This window comes from Columba livia, chromosome 1, assembly GCF_036013475.1.
Source record: "Columba livia isolate bColLiv1 breed racing homer chromosome 1, bColLiv1.pat.W.v2, whole genome shotgun sequence".
In the NCBI taxonomy this organism is placed as follows: domain Eukaryota; kingdom Metazoa; phylum Chordata; class Aves; order Columbiformes; family Columbidae; genus Columba; species Columba livia.
In genome coordinates, this window is record NC_088602.1 from 97,297,810 (window position 1) to 97,315,387 (window position 17,578).

Here is a 17,578-nt window from a genome sequence, read left to right on the forward strand (position 1 = left end):
GTGTGCCCTGGCAGGACTTGGCCCCCTAATAGAGAGAATGGGTCTGTGATGGCTGTCCCATACATGCCCAATGTGATGATTCTGGGATGGATCCAGTACTGTCTCCCTTTGCGCTGGCCGCGTTCTGGTAGTGGACCCAGACGGGTGGTGAATGGGCAAGAGAAGCCAGGTCAGTGGTTGGGCTTTGATGTGACATCCTAAGGTGACTTCATACATATGCAAAATTTTGGCAAGTGAGATGCCACCTCCTTAGTCCATGTCCAAAGAGGGTTGCTTCTTGAGAGAGGTCTTGAAACCAAACCTTGAAGAAGCCCATGGGTTTTCAGCAGCCTTTTTTCCTGGAAAAGAGAGAATCAAACCACATGCAGGTGTCCATGGTTTGGCCTTGTCTATGTGAAGAGCTGATCTCTCATCCTGCATTAGAAGTCTGCCAGGGAAAAAGATGCTATCAATAACTGGGGTCACTCTCCTTCTCCCACTTGACCTATAGCCTAGAATACATGTTCATCAGTAATTGCTGAGAGATTATTTCCCCCATATCACTGTCATGCGTGTATTCTGTTTGCTTTCACACAGTCCAATTTATCTATAAAACTAGAAGCTGAAAGCAAAATTTTGAGATGTGTAGCAAAGATCGTGAAGTGCTCACAGGAACTGTCGTCCAGTGAAAGATTGAGGAGACTAATTGGCTCCGTGTATGGGAATAGGTAAAATGACAAAAATGCCGTCAGAGTGTAGATATCAAGAACGTGTTAACACAGAGGACAGGGAGAAGCTTTGTGGAGAAAACTAACTAGAAATGGTAGTATGAAGGGTCATAAAAAATTTTGTTCTTAAAATACAATAGCCATTGTTCAAAATTCTTTTAGCAAAAAACACAACAGAGGAGGTGGCTTGTAATGACAGAAAATTGATGGGAGCTTGAGTTTATTTGCGAAATTACTGTAAAAATAAAACTCACAAACTATTAGGATACCAGTTTATACCTTGTGTTCGGGAATAGCTTCAAATGCACTTTACTAAATATACCAGCTTCTACTTGCTATGCATATTTCCATGGTGAAGGGAGAATTAAAACCAAAACCTTTGTTGTTCTCAAGAGATCAATAATAGAAGCTGCACTGCTGAAAATAGGTTTTTGCATGGAGAAGAGACAATCTAAGTTGGGGATATTTTAGGTTTACTATCCTCTTGATGAATCTGAGAAATTTTTTGATTGCCCAGTGATTGCTTTGCTTGTCCACTGGGAACGGACCTGGAATGAGGAAGCTGATGTGTGGGGCAGAGCTTCACCAGGGCGATGTGGGTGTGGATGCAGCTTCCTTTGTGTGTCCAGTGAGCTAGGGAACAAATAGCCAAGTTAAGAGGTTTTTCTGGCAATTAGTAAGCTCCTTCTGCCTGACTAAATCAAAGTGTTGTGGTGGTGACATTAACTACATCTCTGTCACATGGTAGTAGCTAGCTATCAAACTGATGACAGAACAGATTGTCATTTTACTCTATGGATGCAGCAAGTAGGGGAGGAATTAAAGTTATGAGGATTTCTTCTGACACACAAATAGCTAGTGTAGTCTCCTGTAGCAAGAAGAAGGAAATAACATGATAAATATATTGGCACAGAGGTGGAAAGTGACGGATGGAAGACTTGTTCATGTTGTGCATTCAAATATACAGGTTATGAGGGGACTATGGTCTGGTGCTGATCTCTGCTCCCCTGTGCTGCGTTGTTCCTCTACTCCGCCTTGATCTCCCAGCTCTTCAGCTATCTGCATTTCAAGGCTTCTGTCTTCCCCTTCTTCTGAGCTACTTGGCCACTTGCAAATCAGATTTAGGCATCTTCCCTGCCCTTGGCTCCATAGGGATGCTTTTTTGAGAGAGGTTTTTGCTTTCCCTGTGCAAGTTCCTGGGCTGAACTGACTGTCAACCTCAGCAGCGGCAGCCCCACACATCAGGTTTTCTGTTTTGCAGTTGCATGGCTCACTTTGGAAAATGTCCCTCTGTTCAGGGGAGCGACTCCAAGGGAAGACTGAGAGCCATGCACTTGTGTCATTGAGAATACCATACACTGATCTGGAAACAGGCGATGTTTTCCAAATAATGCCTTTTTATAAAATATTTAGCTTTTTCATCTTCAGAACCTTTGCTGTTCTCTGAAGAGTGCTGAATTACTGGTGTTATGAAATTTATTTGGGCTATCTAGAAAAAAAGTCCTAATATTTTGGAGAAGCCACTATAGTTAATTACTTTGTTACTTGCCACTTCAACTAGCTACTAACTGGATAGCGCACCTGGCCACTTGCTGTCAGCAAACTTCTCTCTTCAAGGAGAGTGGAGGCAATCTGAAATTTTTAGCTACAAATCAGAGCAGGTGATTCAGGAAAGGGTGCTCCAGCAAATCTTCTGTCGAATTGTAAATCCCTGCATCAAGATATACAGATACAAAAGTTTGACACTGAAATAGTTGTATTTTAACCTGTTTAAAAAAAAATAAATAAAAATAAATAACCTGGTTACATTTCAGAATTTGGGACTTACTGACCAGATACAAAGCAGATGTTAACTCATTAGAAGGTAGGAGGCAAGGTGATGATGAACCAAGTGCATTACTCTTTAAAGATTTGCTAGTGTTTTTCCCCATAGCCTCATTTAATGTTTAAAAAATGCCACTAGCAGCCTCTAGACATAAATCTGTTTTATGGTACCAATTGTGATTGTGGTAGCTTCAGAATTTTGTGTTCATAAAAATGCATTTTCACTTGTACAGGCAAACTGTCTGGTGTAAAAACTTCAAAAAGAATGAAAGGCTTTGTAGGGATATTGAATTGCTCTGAAAATCCACTCTAGACAGTATTCTTCTTACTACAGAGAGTAGCCGCAGCCTGAATATGTTCACTTTGAGAAGTCTACTATAAGGGAAAAAACAAGACATAAATACCAGGGAAAGTCTGTCCCCATTTAAAATTCAGAGACCTCATTTTCTCTCACCTGTGTTTTACTCAGAGACTGCAAGAGGCTCCTTCCTTTTTCAACTCCCAGTCGGGTTTTCAACTTTGAATGAACTAGTTGAAATGAAGAAAATAATCTTGCTACACCTGCTAGCTCTATCGAAAGCAGAAGTAATTAAGGCAAAAAAGTCTTTTCAAGAGGAATTGAAAATGCTTACATTTGAGTAGAAAATGTCAGTATCAGCATTTGCTCCATGGGAAAGGCTGAATATAATAGAGCTGCTAGATGCAGAATGTGATTTCCTGCTGGTTAAATCTTGACTTGACCTCCAGTCAGGTCAGGCAAAAGTTCTGAGCTCTTCAAAATAATAAAAATGCCCCTTTTTTCCAGCTATATTGAGAAGAACTCACTGAGGCGATTTGCAGCTTCAGCTGTTTCTGTGGTTAATTAGATATTTATAATAGATTATGTGGTAAATTTTTGTCTCAGTCCTCTTTCATCTTTATAAGCAACTGGAATGTGTTTTTGTGGGGTTTTAAAATCAAACTAACCCCCTGGGTTATATTTTTGTCTCAAAATACGTACTTATGTTGCTGGTTTTGCTTGCTTCCATGTAAAGTGAAAGAGGAGTTTGTAAGGATGAGTCTGGGGCCGGCTCAGGTGCAAGGCTAGTTACTGTGCTTTACCCCCCTGCTCTCTGAGCTACTCCTGGCCCATCGCAGCTGTGAGAAGTTAATTGCAAGATGAGAATCTCTTCCAAGAACTGGGAAGAATTACTTGTTTTTGTTTGTCCTTGAAAAGAGTATATATAAAATGTTCATTTTAAGTTTCTTATTACTCTGTATAGGGTACTCTATGCATTAGCTCAACAGGAAAAAGTCAATTGGCATCAATTACTTTTGCGGAGACAGAAGATATTTTATATTCTTCCCACATTGCATGAAAAATTGAAAGTTCATGCTTCTGTCAAAATGCAAATTTTATCACAGGTTTGGGGGATGACAGATATTCCGTAGGAATTGCACAGGTGTGTAAACTGCAGTGGGACAGAATAAATAATGAGCTGACTTGAGCGGAACATTGACTATGGCCAGCCCAGCCTTGTGGTGTTACGTGTGTGTCATGGAGTTTGTGCTCTCCTGGCTTCCACTTTTCACCCTTGCTCTGATTACAGTGCTAATTATGTACAATCCATTGCCTTCCAAATACTAGCATAGCTACTGGGTTAAAATTAAATTCTGTCAGGTCTACAAACTGTATCCTGAAAATTGTTTATATGTCCTGTGCGTGTTATATATACATATATATGTGTGTCTGTGTATATATATGCATACATATATGTAAAGTGATTTTCAAAACCATACCTATGTGGAATTCTGTGCCACTGTACTGAGACCTGCTGTCAGCTGAGAGGTGTTCTTTGGGGGTGTCAGTATGATGCTACTTATCAAATCTACAAGATCTCCAGAGCATCCACATTGTGAGCGCCAAATCTGGCGAAAATGGGTCATCCCCTCCAGCCCTCTCCTTCCAGAGAGAAACATGTTGCTTCCTGCTCCCTTGCCCAGAGATCTGGGCTCCTCTGTCTTGGGGAAAACGGAGATTTTTTTCCAGCCCCAGCTGCAGGAGTGGACATGCTGTTTTCAGCCACTTAATCCTGCTGCTGCGTAGTGGAGAAGTACAGGGTGCTTCAAAAAGATGGACCCAGTTTCAAAAGTGTAGTGATTTCAAATTGGGTCCATCTTTTTGCAACACCCTGTATTTTCTCTCTTTCTGTGAGGGGGGGGTCTCTCAGCTCCTCCTGAGGCTTAAGGGAGAGGTGGCGGTGGGAGTATTGGAGCAGATCTCTGTGGACACTTGTGGGCTGTTGCCCTGCTCTGTCCACCCCCTGCTTTGGCCAGCTGAGGCCCAGAAACCTCAAAGCCACATCAGTGTGGCACTGCGCGCAAACTGTCATAGCTGAGGCAGCAGCAGAGAGCATGAGCAACGCAAGCAAGCGGACATTCCACAGGTGCCTGTGGGGATGTGCTTTACATCTGCAGCATCCTAAAGCCATATGTTGTCATTAAGCAAAAGATTTCCCGTGCCTGCGGTGTAACTTTGGGAATAAGTCAGAAGCATGCAAATACTGTGTTTATTAGAGGTTTGGCTTATTTCTCATGACAGGCATTCAAAACTGCTTAAATGTCTTATGGTGCTGGTGGCAGTTCTGTTCATAGCAAGTGCAATGGTTAAATGATGTGTGAGCTGCTGCTGGGTTGTACAGTAACCTCCACCTAGCTGTTGGCTCTCACAAGTATCCTTTCCCTTGCATACAGGGAGAGGTGCACAGGGTTTAACAAAGATGCCACTGAAGTCCTTTCTTAGATTGTCAGTGACAAGTGTACCTGGCTGGGAAAAGAAAGGGAGCATTTAGCACCAAGAACATTGCAGTAGTGCTTGGCAGGTACTGCATCCCAGTATTGCCCATCATCTGCCACTCTTGAAACTGGGCAGGACACCCTGCTGTTGCACTCACAGTGAAACTGCAGAGAGCAGTTAGCAGGTCAGAAAATATTTGGCTGTCCTTTAGAGAATGGGAGTGGACCTGTTAGACCTGCTGGAGTGTACTGAGTTCTCCAAGAGCTTCTCCCGGCCTGCTTTTGCTCTCAAAGCCCGTGCAAGCTGGAAACTTGACAGCATTTTTCCAAACACGGGGCTGACATATAAACTGTACACCAGATGGGCAGGCAATGCCTGTAATGCTGCACACAATGGTTGAATGGCACAAATCCGCTGAGACACGCAGCAGGATGCTTGCACAGGCCTGGGAAGTTGCTGGTGTGCGTGAGGAAGAGAGGTGAGTGTAACAGAAGGGAAAGAACAGGGAACTGGAGAGCTAGCAAGGATTACCATCCTGCTTCTCTCTTGAAGGGGTTTTATCTAACGTGGCAGAGGAGGGAGAAGAGCAGCCTCCAAACAAACAGAAAAGGCAAGGGAGAGGTTTACAAGCTCCCAAGAGAAGACTGGCAGAAGGTGTTTGACAGCCATGTTTGAGTGAGTCACACTTAACTGTCTGTCTGGAGCCACAAGGAATTTACAAAACTGGATAATTGTTCCTATTTATTTCTTAAAATATACAGAATGAGTGTTCTAGCTCATGTGTTTTGGTGTAAAACATCTTGCTGTGGGCTGATATTTTCTCCTGGTTTTATTCTTTTTGCTTTTAAATTGCAGTCTTGCTTATGTTCTCCCCCTCCCTGCAGGAGCCAGGTCTGTTCCTACTGTGTCTCGCTGGGCTGGTGGGACCACAGGTCCCTCTTGCCCTGGGTCAATGGCCCACGTCCTTGTGCGTGGCTGGAGCAGGGAGGTCAACCTCTGTAGTGCTGGAAAGAAAGGCAAAGAGCCCAGTCCAGCCCCCAAGAAGAGCAATCATGACTGGGGAGGGCTGTGGGACCCCGGTGTTCTCTTGGGTTACCGACACCCTTTAATGGGGAAGCTGGTGCATTAAAATGTGCACGTTAACTTGCCCTTTAGCTTAGCTCTGCTGCAGTAAGGCTTACTCATATGCAACTTCTTTTTGTTTCAGGTGACCAGAATTGAAAAGCTCTTATTGTTTGCCCCTAACAGTTGAATTTTCCACTTTCCATTAAAGATGAAACCAGGACTAATGTCTATCTACTGCCTTTGGTTTTCAAAATGAGGCTAATTGTACACCATGTAGATCAAGAAAAGTGTGTGGGGTTTTTTTCTCTTGATAGCAGGCAGGTCAAAGAAGGAACTTGAGTTCAAATGCTTGGAGTCTGGTAAATCTTTGTAATTAGTAATATTCAAGTTTAGAGGAAGGTTTATTAAAGTTGAGTTCTACAAGGGCTCTTCCCAGTATGTGTAAATATGCATATACCCACAGAACCTATCTGTATCTATGAGAAATGAGGCAAACTTGCAGAACTTGCAAATTATTATCTAATCTAAATTTAATATGCAATTAAGCTCTTGTAATTACAGCTTTAGGAAAAATTAACATATTGTTTATAGAGAAGCAAAAGTGCCAGACTGCAGACCGAATGATGACAAATGACATGCGTGTATACAGGGGAGAAACAGCATACGAACACCTACAAACAGTTGTAAATGACATACTATAATAGAAACTATCCTAAGTTTACTAAACCATAAGGAAATGTTTGTCCTCCTGAAATAAAAACAAGTGACAGACTTACCCTACCAGGTTTTGAAGTAATGGGACTCCATCACTGGTAAGCTCAATGGAGAACCCTGTGGTGTCTTGCGAGTATGGTGAGGCTGTTCTACAAAAAAACTAATGTCAAGTCTAGTTCAGTGATTTTCAGCTGTGACATCGAAGTTGTCTGGGCTGGTTTTACCCAGTGAATTCACAGCAGAATCTCTCCAGTTTGTCTGTTGTGAACACAAAATCCTTATGAAAATACCATCATTTTCTTTGTTGATAAAGAGATTTTTGCAGTGAGGGAGATTTCTCAAGCAGTTCTGCTTCCTTGTATTGGTTGCTGTGCAGCCGTCAGATTGCTAAGCAAGTCAGGATTTATTTCAGTTATCTGATTCTTTTGTTTAAATAGGGGCCAAGTTAACTGAGTGTGTGTGCGCTGAGGGGAAATTGAATTTGTGCACATTTGTTCTCTTTTTTTGTATGTGCTGAGTATGATAAAAGGAAATGGTTGGAATTAAATTGGGAAAATAACCATTTTAATATTGCTTGTGTTTTCAGCTGTAATATTGTAGCAACAAGTTAGTAAAATATATTTTCATCTCCTGCAGAGGAATAAGCACCGTGCTCTTTGCAGCTGGCAAGGAGGCCTAGTCATGTCACTAACACTTCATTTAGGGTGGGAAAGAGAGAGAACTGTACCTCAAGCGCAGTGATAAGTAGTATCCAGGGCTATTCTATCCCCTTCTGACTCCATTGAGTTGTTTGAATATGGGTTTTTTTTTTACTTGTTTACATATTTGGTGGGTTTCTATCTACAAAAGACAAGTTAAACAACTTGTTATCTCTTTTTTTGTTGTTGCTGTTTTGTTTGTTTGTTTGTTTTTAATTTGAGCAACCCATGTCTTGATAGGAACCTGCCCCACATTTTGAAAGCAGGAATTTGTGCTGGGGCTCATCCTTTTATGGATGTTCTCTGTAAGGTGGGTGACGTTGCCATGGCAGGAGATACTCTGAGTGCATAAAGGACTCCCCAGAGCAGGGCTGTGCCCTAGTGCTGCATTTGTGGGGTGAAGGGTTGGCTTTCTATGGTCACTTACCCATGGGGCTTGCTGGTATGCAGAAACTTCACATGTGCATTTTATTTATAACTTACTCTCTCTTAAAGTTTAATTTTAAACTTAACAGTCTTGTAATAATAAAATTAATGATTTCTGAAGAGTAGAGGAGGCATGAACAGGGACTAGTGTTTCTGTTGAGGATGTGTGCTCCTCATATGATTGTCGTTGTTCCGAGTGACCACTACATGGTGCCTGAAGTTAACGCCTACAATTTACCCGTGGCAGAAGAAAATTAAATAACTTCTTCAGGACCTATTATTCCTCATTCTGTATGCCCATTAAATGGTGATGAATGTCAGAGCAATGTGCCTTGAAGTACTGGCATCTCATTAGGATGATGAGTCAAGCAAAAGGCATTCTGTTTGAGGGAAATAGATTAATCTTGTCAAAAATCTCTACAGAAATTGAGCCAAATCTACTGACAGTAGTGGAAGTGTCTAGGATTTAATGAGCTTTAGATCAAGACCAAAATAATTAACGTATTTTGGACAGATAGTGGTGATAATCTTCTACTCTTGACCTTTTCTAGAAGCTGGCTATGGTGCTGTTTCAAAACTGAGACTGACAAAATTTCAAGGAATAAATTCTCATCTAATTTCATGGTGGTAACTGGGTAACATTTTTTCTTTTTGAGATCGTATTCCTAGTTCTCACAACTCGAAAACAAATCTGCATCTTTGTGACCTAAGTTTGGCTTAAGGTCCTCTTCTATACAGTTCCATTTTAGAAATTCATGACAAGCAGGAATTTTAATGACTTCTGAATCAGCCTTGCATTTCACTGGGGGATGTGCAGGGAAATCAGACCTATATTGTGTGAGAAACAAAGATAATCTTCCTGTCATGCTTAGGTTTAAAAGGCTAGGTCTGTAGCAGACAGTTTGTAATGCTATGTGGGATGTGATTGAATAGCTGTCTATTTTGACAGCATATCTGGAGAATCCTTAGTACAGACTGTTCAAATGGGTACCAAAAGTTGTTATACCTTATTTCCTTTCATTTGCTTATTAGCTAAACTGACTCACTGTTGTTGATCTAAGCTATGCTTTCTAACCAACTTAGAAGGAACCACTGGCAACCACAGCTAAAACCACACTTCCAAAATAAATCAGGCCTGAGTGGAGACTGGTTTCAGTGGTGCCATGGCAGAGTGGGCAGGAGCCTCGGGTTGCTTTTTGCAGTCTGGGGCAAAGCGCTGGGTAAATACCATGTCTGTTCATTTTGTATGACTTGTGTATCATGTGGGTCAGGCTTCCAAATTCCCAGAAACAGATGTGATACAGTGAAGGATGTAGAAGACCATCAATTACCTACTTTCTTCCTGAATGTTGTCCTTCATCAGGGGTATTTGCTATGAGTGTATTGTTACACTTCTAAAAGCTGGATAGCCACTGCACTTTATCTTTTAGCTAAAAGAAGTATCACATATTCTACAAGGAACAGGGGTAACAGGTAATTACTTGTAAGCATTGAACACAACTCATATACTCAACGTATTTTTGTGTGGTATGTCCCAGAAATGTCCAGGAAAATAATCTGCTGCACCTGGCAATGTAGTACTTCTGAAGGATGCTAGAATAACCAGACTGGGACCTGTACTTTTATTTATCCACCAAATAAGTATAGACAGTGGCACTGGAAGCTTTCTTTCACATCTCTGCCTTGACTGTTGGGTAGCTGGTTAGTATTCTTAGCTTTTATGATCTTGTAAGGGGAAATGAGAGAAAAGATGCTTATGCTGGCGATTTTCACAGCTGCTTTTGAGAGAGAAGTAGCCTGAGTCGGGTCATCAGAGAAATCTAGAGGGTAGAGAGTATACTGAGAGATGAGGTGTTTCCTTCAGCTCGTCTGCTGCTGTTTGTACCTGTCCTCCTCATACACAGGAAGCAGCTCATGGAACAGATAGTTCTCACTTTGAATTTTAAAAAAAAGAAGTTTTTTATTCTACTTGTGTGTTTCCGATGAGCAGAATTTGTAGAATTCTGAAAAATTGTGAGGAAACTCTTGATGAGACATGGCCAACAAAATCCCTTTTTTGTACTGCTGCTGACTTGCAATATTATTAGCTATTCTTCATAGACAGGGTTTGCCAAATTACACGGACAGGAGGCTTACAAAGCTCAATCTGAAAAATACAGTATTTTAAAATACAATGGTAAAAGGTAGAATTCAGTATTGTGAGTGTTTCACTCAATTGCTCAGCTATCAAAAGTGTTATGAGGTAGGTAAAATACCAGAATTCAGGGTATGGCAATGCATTCAGAGCAAAAGATATCTGTAATTAGTTTTATACGTGGAGATAAATATGGTATGGTAGAGAGGAAGCAGCTGGAAAATTAAATAACAGCATGCTCAGAAAAACTGAAGACAAAAGGTTGGGGATGTAAGTACCTGCTGCCACAGTTTTTGTTGTTGTCAAACACATTAATTCTCACTAGGTTGGAATATTAGAATCAGTGGACCAATTTCTAATTTCATGCTCATATTCATGCAAACCTCGTGGACTTCGGAGGGATTGTACACACATGACATCAATAAATTAATTAAAACCTGGAGCTCGAACTGGAAATATGATATTATAGAGTGATTAATGACTTAATTTTTAATTTTGAGTTCATAAAAACTACATGAACTACATTTCATGAAATGGCTGTAATGTGCTTAGTTCACATTGTGGAACTGTTTTTTTTAACCTGATTTCTTAATGAAATGAGCCTGATGCAATCACGCTGTCTCTGTCATTCTCCCTTCTAACAGCTTTGAACTTGGTAGCACATTTCAGTCGCATTTAACAGAGAGGTAGAAGTCTCAAAGCAGTTTAATCTTTAGTACTTTTCATGAATCTATAAAAAGGTTGTATTTCTCTTTTTACTGAGAGTCGCATTAGTATCTTTTGGATACCAGAGAATCCATGTAAATGTGGCGCCTCAAGACACAACTTTGTACACAAGAAAGCTGTAGCTCATCTGCCTCCTTGCACTTTTCCTTGAGAGGTACATAAATAAGGGAGGGAGTCCAGAAGGTTGCAAAGCATTTCAGAACTTTTTTTGTCAGAGAGAATAAAGATCAATACTATGGGGAGTGGTCTCTGACTTTATGAAAGTCAAGCAGCCCTGCGAGGGAAGGCACTAAAAGGCAATGGAAGAGTGCTGTTTGGTTTGAGCTGCGTTTTACACTAGTAATAGTAAATTTTACATCCTGCAGTGTGGCTGTGAAAAGCAGGCACTTGGTAAGGATGTGAAAGTGAGGAAGGTACTAAAGTTGCCCGCAGTTCTCAGTGTGGCTGCACAGGAAGAAATTGGGGTTTTGTGGTGGAAGGCCCATGTTGTGAAGTTATAAGGTACTTTAGGAAAAGAAGGGAGAAGAAAAGATTTTACTAGCAGGTCTTTGAATATGTGCATGATATGGATGTGCTTTAAAAAAGCAAAAATGAATAATGTTAGGACTTGCTGTTTTAAGATAGGGCAGATGTTTACTTCCTAGACACTTCACTTAGCTGATCCTAATATATGTGTCAGATGCAGAAATGTTTCTTCTCCTTGTTTCAGCAAATAGATTTCCTGATCCTCTCCCCAGCCTGACCCTAGGATTCGGCAAAACAGCTGCTGACTGCCCTTTGCCTGGTGGCCTGTCCTTGAATTGCCTGGCTGTCCTACACAGGCAGGAATGCAGAAAAGTAAAGAATTCCTGGGTTAAGATTAACTTCTAGTTATCTTAAAAGTCAAATACATTTAAACGAGGCATTGGCAAAAGGAACACTTGCAGGTTCTGTATCCAGCACTGAAACTGGAAGGATCAGACAAGAAGACTACCCCATTTTTAAGTTGATCCCTGTCCATTTTAAGAGGAGGGGCAATTAAAGCAGCTGTGCTTTATGGAGCACCTGGGCAAATAATGTCCTTGAAAGGTGCCAGAGAGGAGCCAGATGTCCCTTGGCTGCTGTTCTTATTACCCTGTAGCAATACTGGTAGGACGTGCAGTCCCCAGGTGGATGGGGCTGCAGTGACCCCAGGGGCAGGCACACAAGGTGACTGTGCCACATCCCCAGCCAGAGCCATGCAGCTCTGGATTCCTACCAGAGCCAGGCAGTGCCCAGTGAGCGGGGCACAGTGCTGGTGCATGGCATCAGCACATGGATGGGAAACCGTTTTCTGCGTGTAACAAAGCTGGAGAAGCAACATGTTGCAATGGCTTCAGCCTTCTGTCTGGTAAAAAGGGATGTGTCCTTCTGGATCTGTAAGATGGCAGTGTCCTTAATGTAAGGGACAAACACCAGAGTGCTCCAGACTTTGCTCAAAGTGAAGAGGGCGTGGAAGTGGAGTCAAATCATTTTAATTTAAGATAATACTTGACGTTTTTATTCTTTCTCATGCTGTTTGTATGCACTTTGGGCCCTTGTCTGGAATGGGCCAAACTGTGCACTGAAAGGCCAAGGCCGCAAGTACTAGGCTAATGAATATGGTTGACATGGTCATCAGCAAAGCTGCCTGCATGTGGCTGTATGGAGGCAAGTAGGGATTCAGGAAACACTTGTGTGGGGAGAGAAAGGGTAATCGTTCTTTTCTGGTTTGTTTGAACTGTTTTTTGAGAAAGACCACATGAGGAGAATGACTGATCTTGGAAGTGAAAAACTTGGTGTTTAATGTTTGGCAGTACTTAATACAATGACTTGAAGAACGTGCCAGTGGAAAAGATAAATGAGGCGCATTAGGGAGTCAAATGTCAAATACCATGATTATTTCCCATACATGTGAACACTGGTGTGGTGATTTGGCTCTATGAGACAACTGTACCCTGCAGCTCTTTGGGGAGGGGAGAGGAAGGAGGGCTTCATTTGTTTCTTTTTAAACACAAGTCTCTGCTTCCCAACAGCTGTTCTAAAAATAATATGTTAGTGGAAGAAATATTTCTTCCATTCGAGCGAGACCTGGACAGGAGAGTTGGGCGGGGAAAAAAGTAATGAGATATTTAATGAAATTTAATTAAATATAACAAGGGCAAGAGTAGAGTCTTGCATCTGGGTAGAAACAACCCCAGGTTCCAGTATAAGTTGGGGAGTGACCTATTAGAGAGCATTGTAGGGGAAAGGGACCTGGGGGTCCTGGTGGACAGCAGGATGACCATGAGCCAGCACTGTGCCCTTGTGGCCAAGAAGGCCAATGGCATCCTGGGGTGTGTTAGAAGGGGGGTGGTTAGTAGGTCCAGAGAGGTTCTCCCTTCTCTCTACTCTGCCCTGGTGAGACCACATCTGGAATATTGCGTCCATTTCTGGGCCCCTCAGTTCAAGAGGGACAGGGAACTGCTGGAGAGAGTCCAGCACAGGACAACAAAGATGATTAAGGGAGTGGAGCATCTGCCTTATGAGGAAAGGCTGAGGGAGCTGGGTCTCTTTAGCTTGGAGAAGAGGAGACTGAGGGGTTACCTCATTAATATTTACAGATATGTAAATTGGTGAGTGTCATGAGGATGGAGCCAGGCTCTCCTCGGTGACAACCAATGATAGGACAAGGGGTAATGGGTACAAACCGGAACACAGGAGGTTCCACTTAAATATGAGAAGAAACTCCTCAGTGAGGGTGACAGAGCACTGGAACAGGCTGCCCAGGGGGGTTGTGGAGTCTCCTATTCTGGAGACATTCAGAACCTGCCTGGACACATTCCTGTGTAACCTCATCTAGGCATTCCTGCTCCAGCAAGGGGATTGGACTAGATGATCTTTTGAGGTCCCTTCTACTCCCTTACATTCTGTGATTCTTACAGGAGAACATTGGGAAAATTTAGATTACTCATTGTAAGCTTAAATTTCAGCTGATTAAACTTGTAGGCAGACTTTCCTCTGTAATGTACTTCTGAAGTGGGTAGTTTTCTAATGATGCAAGTAGATTTTAGTGCAAAAGCTAGACACTCTGTGCATTGAAAGGCATTACCTGATTTGTAGAAGAGACAGTAGAAAACAAGCTTTCCCAAGTAAAATTGCTGTTGAGTTTTATAAATAGCACTACACTATAAGCAGGTGGCAAATGGAAATCGTTTGGTTCCTCACAGCTGGCAGATACTTTATTTTTGGGCTTCGGGAACTTCTGCATCACCTTCAGATGCTTGACTTGTCAAAAGTATTTGTTACCATCTACTGGTTGTTCTGGTTATTTGCAACACTGGCGAAGTCAGAGTATATTTGGTTGTGGCAGAAAATTAGGGTCATGCTTTTGTTTTTTGGGTGGGACATGGAGGTTGTGGTTGGCCTAGTTGCAGGACTTCTAATACCCAACAAGTCAAAAAGGCCAGTGCCAGGTAATGCAGGGTGTGGAATAAACCCAGTCTGGTGGCTTGTTAAATACATTTTATTGGGCTAACTTTGTACTGGCAGGATTTGTATTGGATCAGACTTGTCTGTCTAAGCTGCTATGACTTTCTGCTGGTTCATACATCACCCATCTTTCTGCACCTGGTGTAAATATGGTACATGCTCCAGGTTAAGTACTCTGGCTAAGGCAGTGGGATCAAGATTCTGCACCAAATCCCTTTCCAGATGGAAGTTTGTGTTGCTGCATAGCATAAGGTTTTCCTATGATTTTACTTTCTTCCTACACACACACTAACTGGTATATTAGATCATGAAACTGCGTTTTGACTAAGTGAGAAGATACTAAACTTGCTCCAGCATGGTTTTTGCATGTGGAAATACCAAATTTCCATTTCCATGCCTTGGTGTTTGCCAGACTGATGCTCTTGTGTGACCAGCCCTGCCCTTTTCATCCTGAAATTCGCTGCAGGATGAAGAGCCCATTCCCCAGATGGGCTGCTGTGCTCTTCTAGTCAAAGCAAACACATAACAAAGTCTCAGTAGCTCTCACTTGGTGCTTATTCAGGAGAAGCATGTGCAGAGCGGTGCTGGCTTTGAAGCCAGGAAGCATGGGTTCATTTACACAGCTCCAGAGGCTTGGGATGCTGTTTATGGGGTGTGGGGGATGAAGGGTCCTATTGCAGTTTGGGGACAGCAACCCCTGAAGGTCCAGCAGTCATGGTGCAACTTGTTTACTGATCAGGGCTCGATGGCTTCACTGGGAGTGCAGGGCTCTGTGTTCCTCCCAGCATTAAGTCCAATTAAATGATTTTGTTGTTTGAAGAGAGGTACGAGATACATCTTCAGCAAACAATAATCTTCTTAGTGGGCTGTAAATTGCAAATAATGATTCCTTGCTATTTTGGGAAGCGATATGCACCATCAACAGTTGATTGCGTGAAGACCTGAACGAGGCAGGCTTGGAGAGCAGAGTGTTTATTGAGCTGGGTTCCTGTTGCTGAAGTGGTATGGACTGTTCAAGGGCTCCTGCTTGGCCCTTCCTCAGGGCTTGTAAAACCAGCCTCCATTTGATTCTTTTCCTTCTCTTTCAGGACAATTATTTTGAGTGACGGCCCTTGCACGCGCCTCTGAGTGGTTATCATGGGCTTCATTGCCTTTCTGAAGACCCAGTCCATAGTTCACCTCCTCATTGGGTTTGTCTTTGTCGTGAGTGGACTGATCATTAACTTCATTCAACTATGCACACTAGTCCTCTGGCCCATAAACAAGCAGTTTTATCGCCGAGTAAACTGTCGCCTTGCCTATTCGCTTTGGAGCCGTGAGTATGCTTGAAGGGGACCTGGGGGCTGGGGGCAGGGAGGCGGGTGTTTTTGTTTCTCTTTTTGTTAATTAAAGAGTATATATATACACAGACACATGTATGCATACACAAACAAACACAAGAGCGAGAGAGAGAAATGATAAGTCAGATGCAGACTCTTTCAGAGCAGTTTAAAGCAGCTATCTTTTCTGAAATATTGGGAAAATATGCAAAAGTGAGTCATACATATTATCACTCTGTTATTTAAAAGAAGTGGGTATTAAAGCTTCTCCCCAACCCTATCTTTACTGTTACAAAATTGCTGATTTTGTGTCAATACCATTTTCATCCTGCATCAGAGCCTGTGCTAAGTGATGGGGAAGGGGGAATTCACAGAGAACGCTTCAGGTATTGAGCATATGGGCAATATCGACCACTTAGGAGCTCAAGTCAACTATGTGGTCTGCAAAGAGAGATGTCTGCATTAAAGTATCTAGTGTAGACGCCTTTATAGCTGAACTGTATGTCAGCTTTAGAGCCCTCTGACACCCTACAGCGTCCATCTGTGACACAAATGTCTCCTCTTGTGAGCAATTTGTCTTTCTTTTCTTCTTCTGCCCGTGGGAAGGCTCTACAGTGAGTGCAGCTGCTTTGCTCTCTTCTTATAGACCTTTGCAAAACTTCTTCCCAGTGGATGGCTTTTTTTTTTCCTCCTCATATGGCTTAACAGCGGAGTAGATTTCTGAAATGGATGTTTAGAAGGCTCCTTAGTCCAAATGTCACCTCCTGTTTCAGCTGTGAATCATCTAATTTGTTTCCATTCTCTGTCCCCTCCTGGTATGCATGGCCACTTACCTTAGTGCTCAGCTCAGCATCCAACTCCCACTTCATGTAAATGAGTCACCTAAACGAGTACCTAAATTACAGTTGAGCGGTCCACTGACAGGCACCCACGTTTCTCAGATCGACAATGTGAAGTACTACCAACAAAAACTCTCTGAAGTATCTATTATAGTTCAGTTTCTTTTTAAGCTTGCTGTCCATGTCCTTCCCGTGCCTTTTGCCCTGCCTGTTGAGAATGTTGTCTGAGAAGCACAGGAGAAAGGAAATCAAATAGAGAGTGGCAGGCAAACTGTCAGGAGAAGAGATATTATAGTGGAAGAACTTACAGGTAGAAACTTAAGAATTAGCTTGATTGGAAGGGGGTGGGGTTATATGGGATTTTTTTAATTTGCTTGTAAGAATTTCTTAATGTGCTTTTAATAAGCTAAAGTCTGACCTTATCCTGAAAACTATAGTTGCACTAATAGTCTGGCTTTTCTCAGGGTATGAGCTGCTTGTGCCTGTAACGGCACAAGGGTTCAAACCCTTGATTTCTACAAGTTAGCATTGTGCATGGAAAAAAAATCATGTTTTAAATGCTGTTATCTTACTGTCTTGTATACACTAGAAAAACCTACATTATTGTTCGAAAAGCTTTGGAGAGGCTGAGTATATAATTGCGTTGTATCTAGGATAACCCCTCCGGTATAGCCTGTTATAAATTAAATGACTGAGAAATTAAACTATGAAAATTAATGTAAATGTTATATGGGATTGCAGAGTGCTGATGGCCTGTAATGGAAGAGCTGACAGAATATGCACTTCAATTGTGATTTATAAAGAATTGAGTAAGCTGTGTAAATGCAGCCATTCAAATGTTGCCATTCATAATGAAATATATTTCATTACGTGGAAGCCTTT

The 17,578-nt window shown here is 42.1% G+C and overlaps 1 protein-coding gene across 5 annotated transcripts in view; it reads left to right on the forward strand.

The window, feature by feature from the left end:
* Positions 1-17,578, forward strand: part of AGPAT3 (1-acylglycerol-3-phosphate O-acyltransferase 3) — a 95,429-nt gene that overhangs the window by 61,122 nt on the left and 16,729 nt on the right. For all 5 annotated transcript variants that reach the window (XM_065069546.1, XM_065069532.1, XM_065069512.1 and 2 more), the window contains one exon: positions 15,627-15,853. In XM_065069546.1, coding sequence (XP_064925618.1) covers positions 15,676-15,853 — 178 coding nt within the window. In that variant the 5' untranslated portion in view covers positions 15,627-15,675. The remainder of the gene's footprint in view (positions 1-15,626; positions 15,854-17,578) is intronic.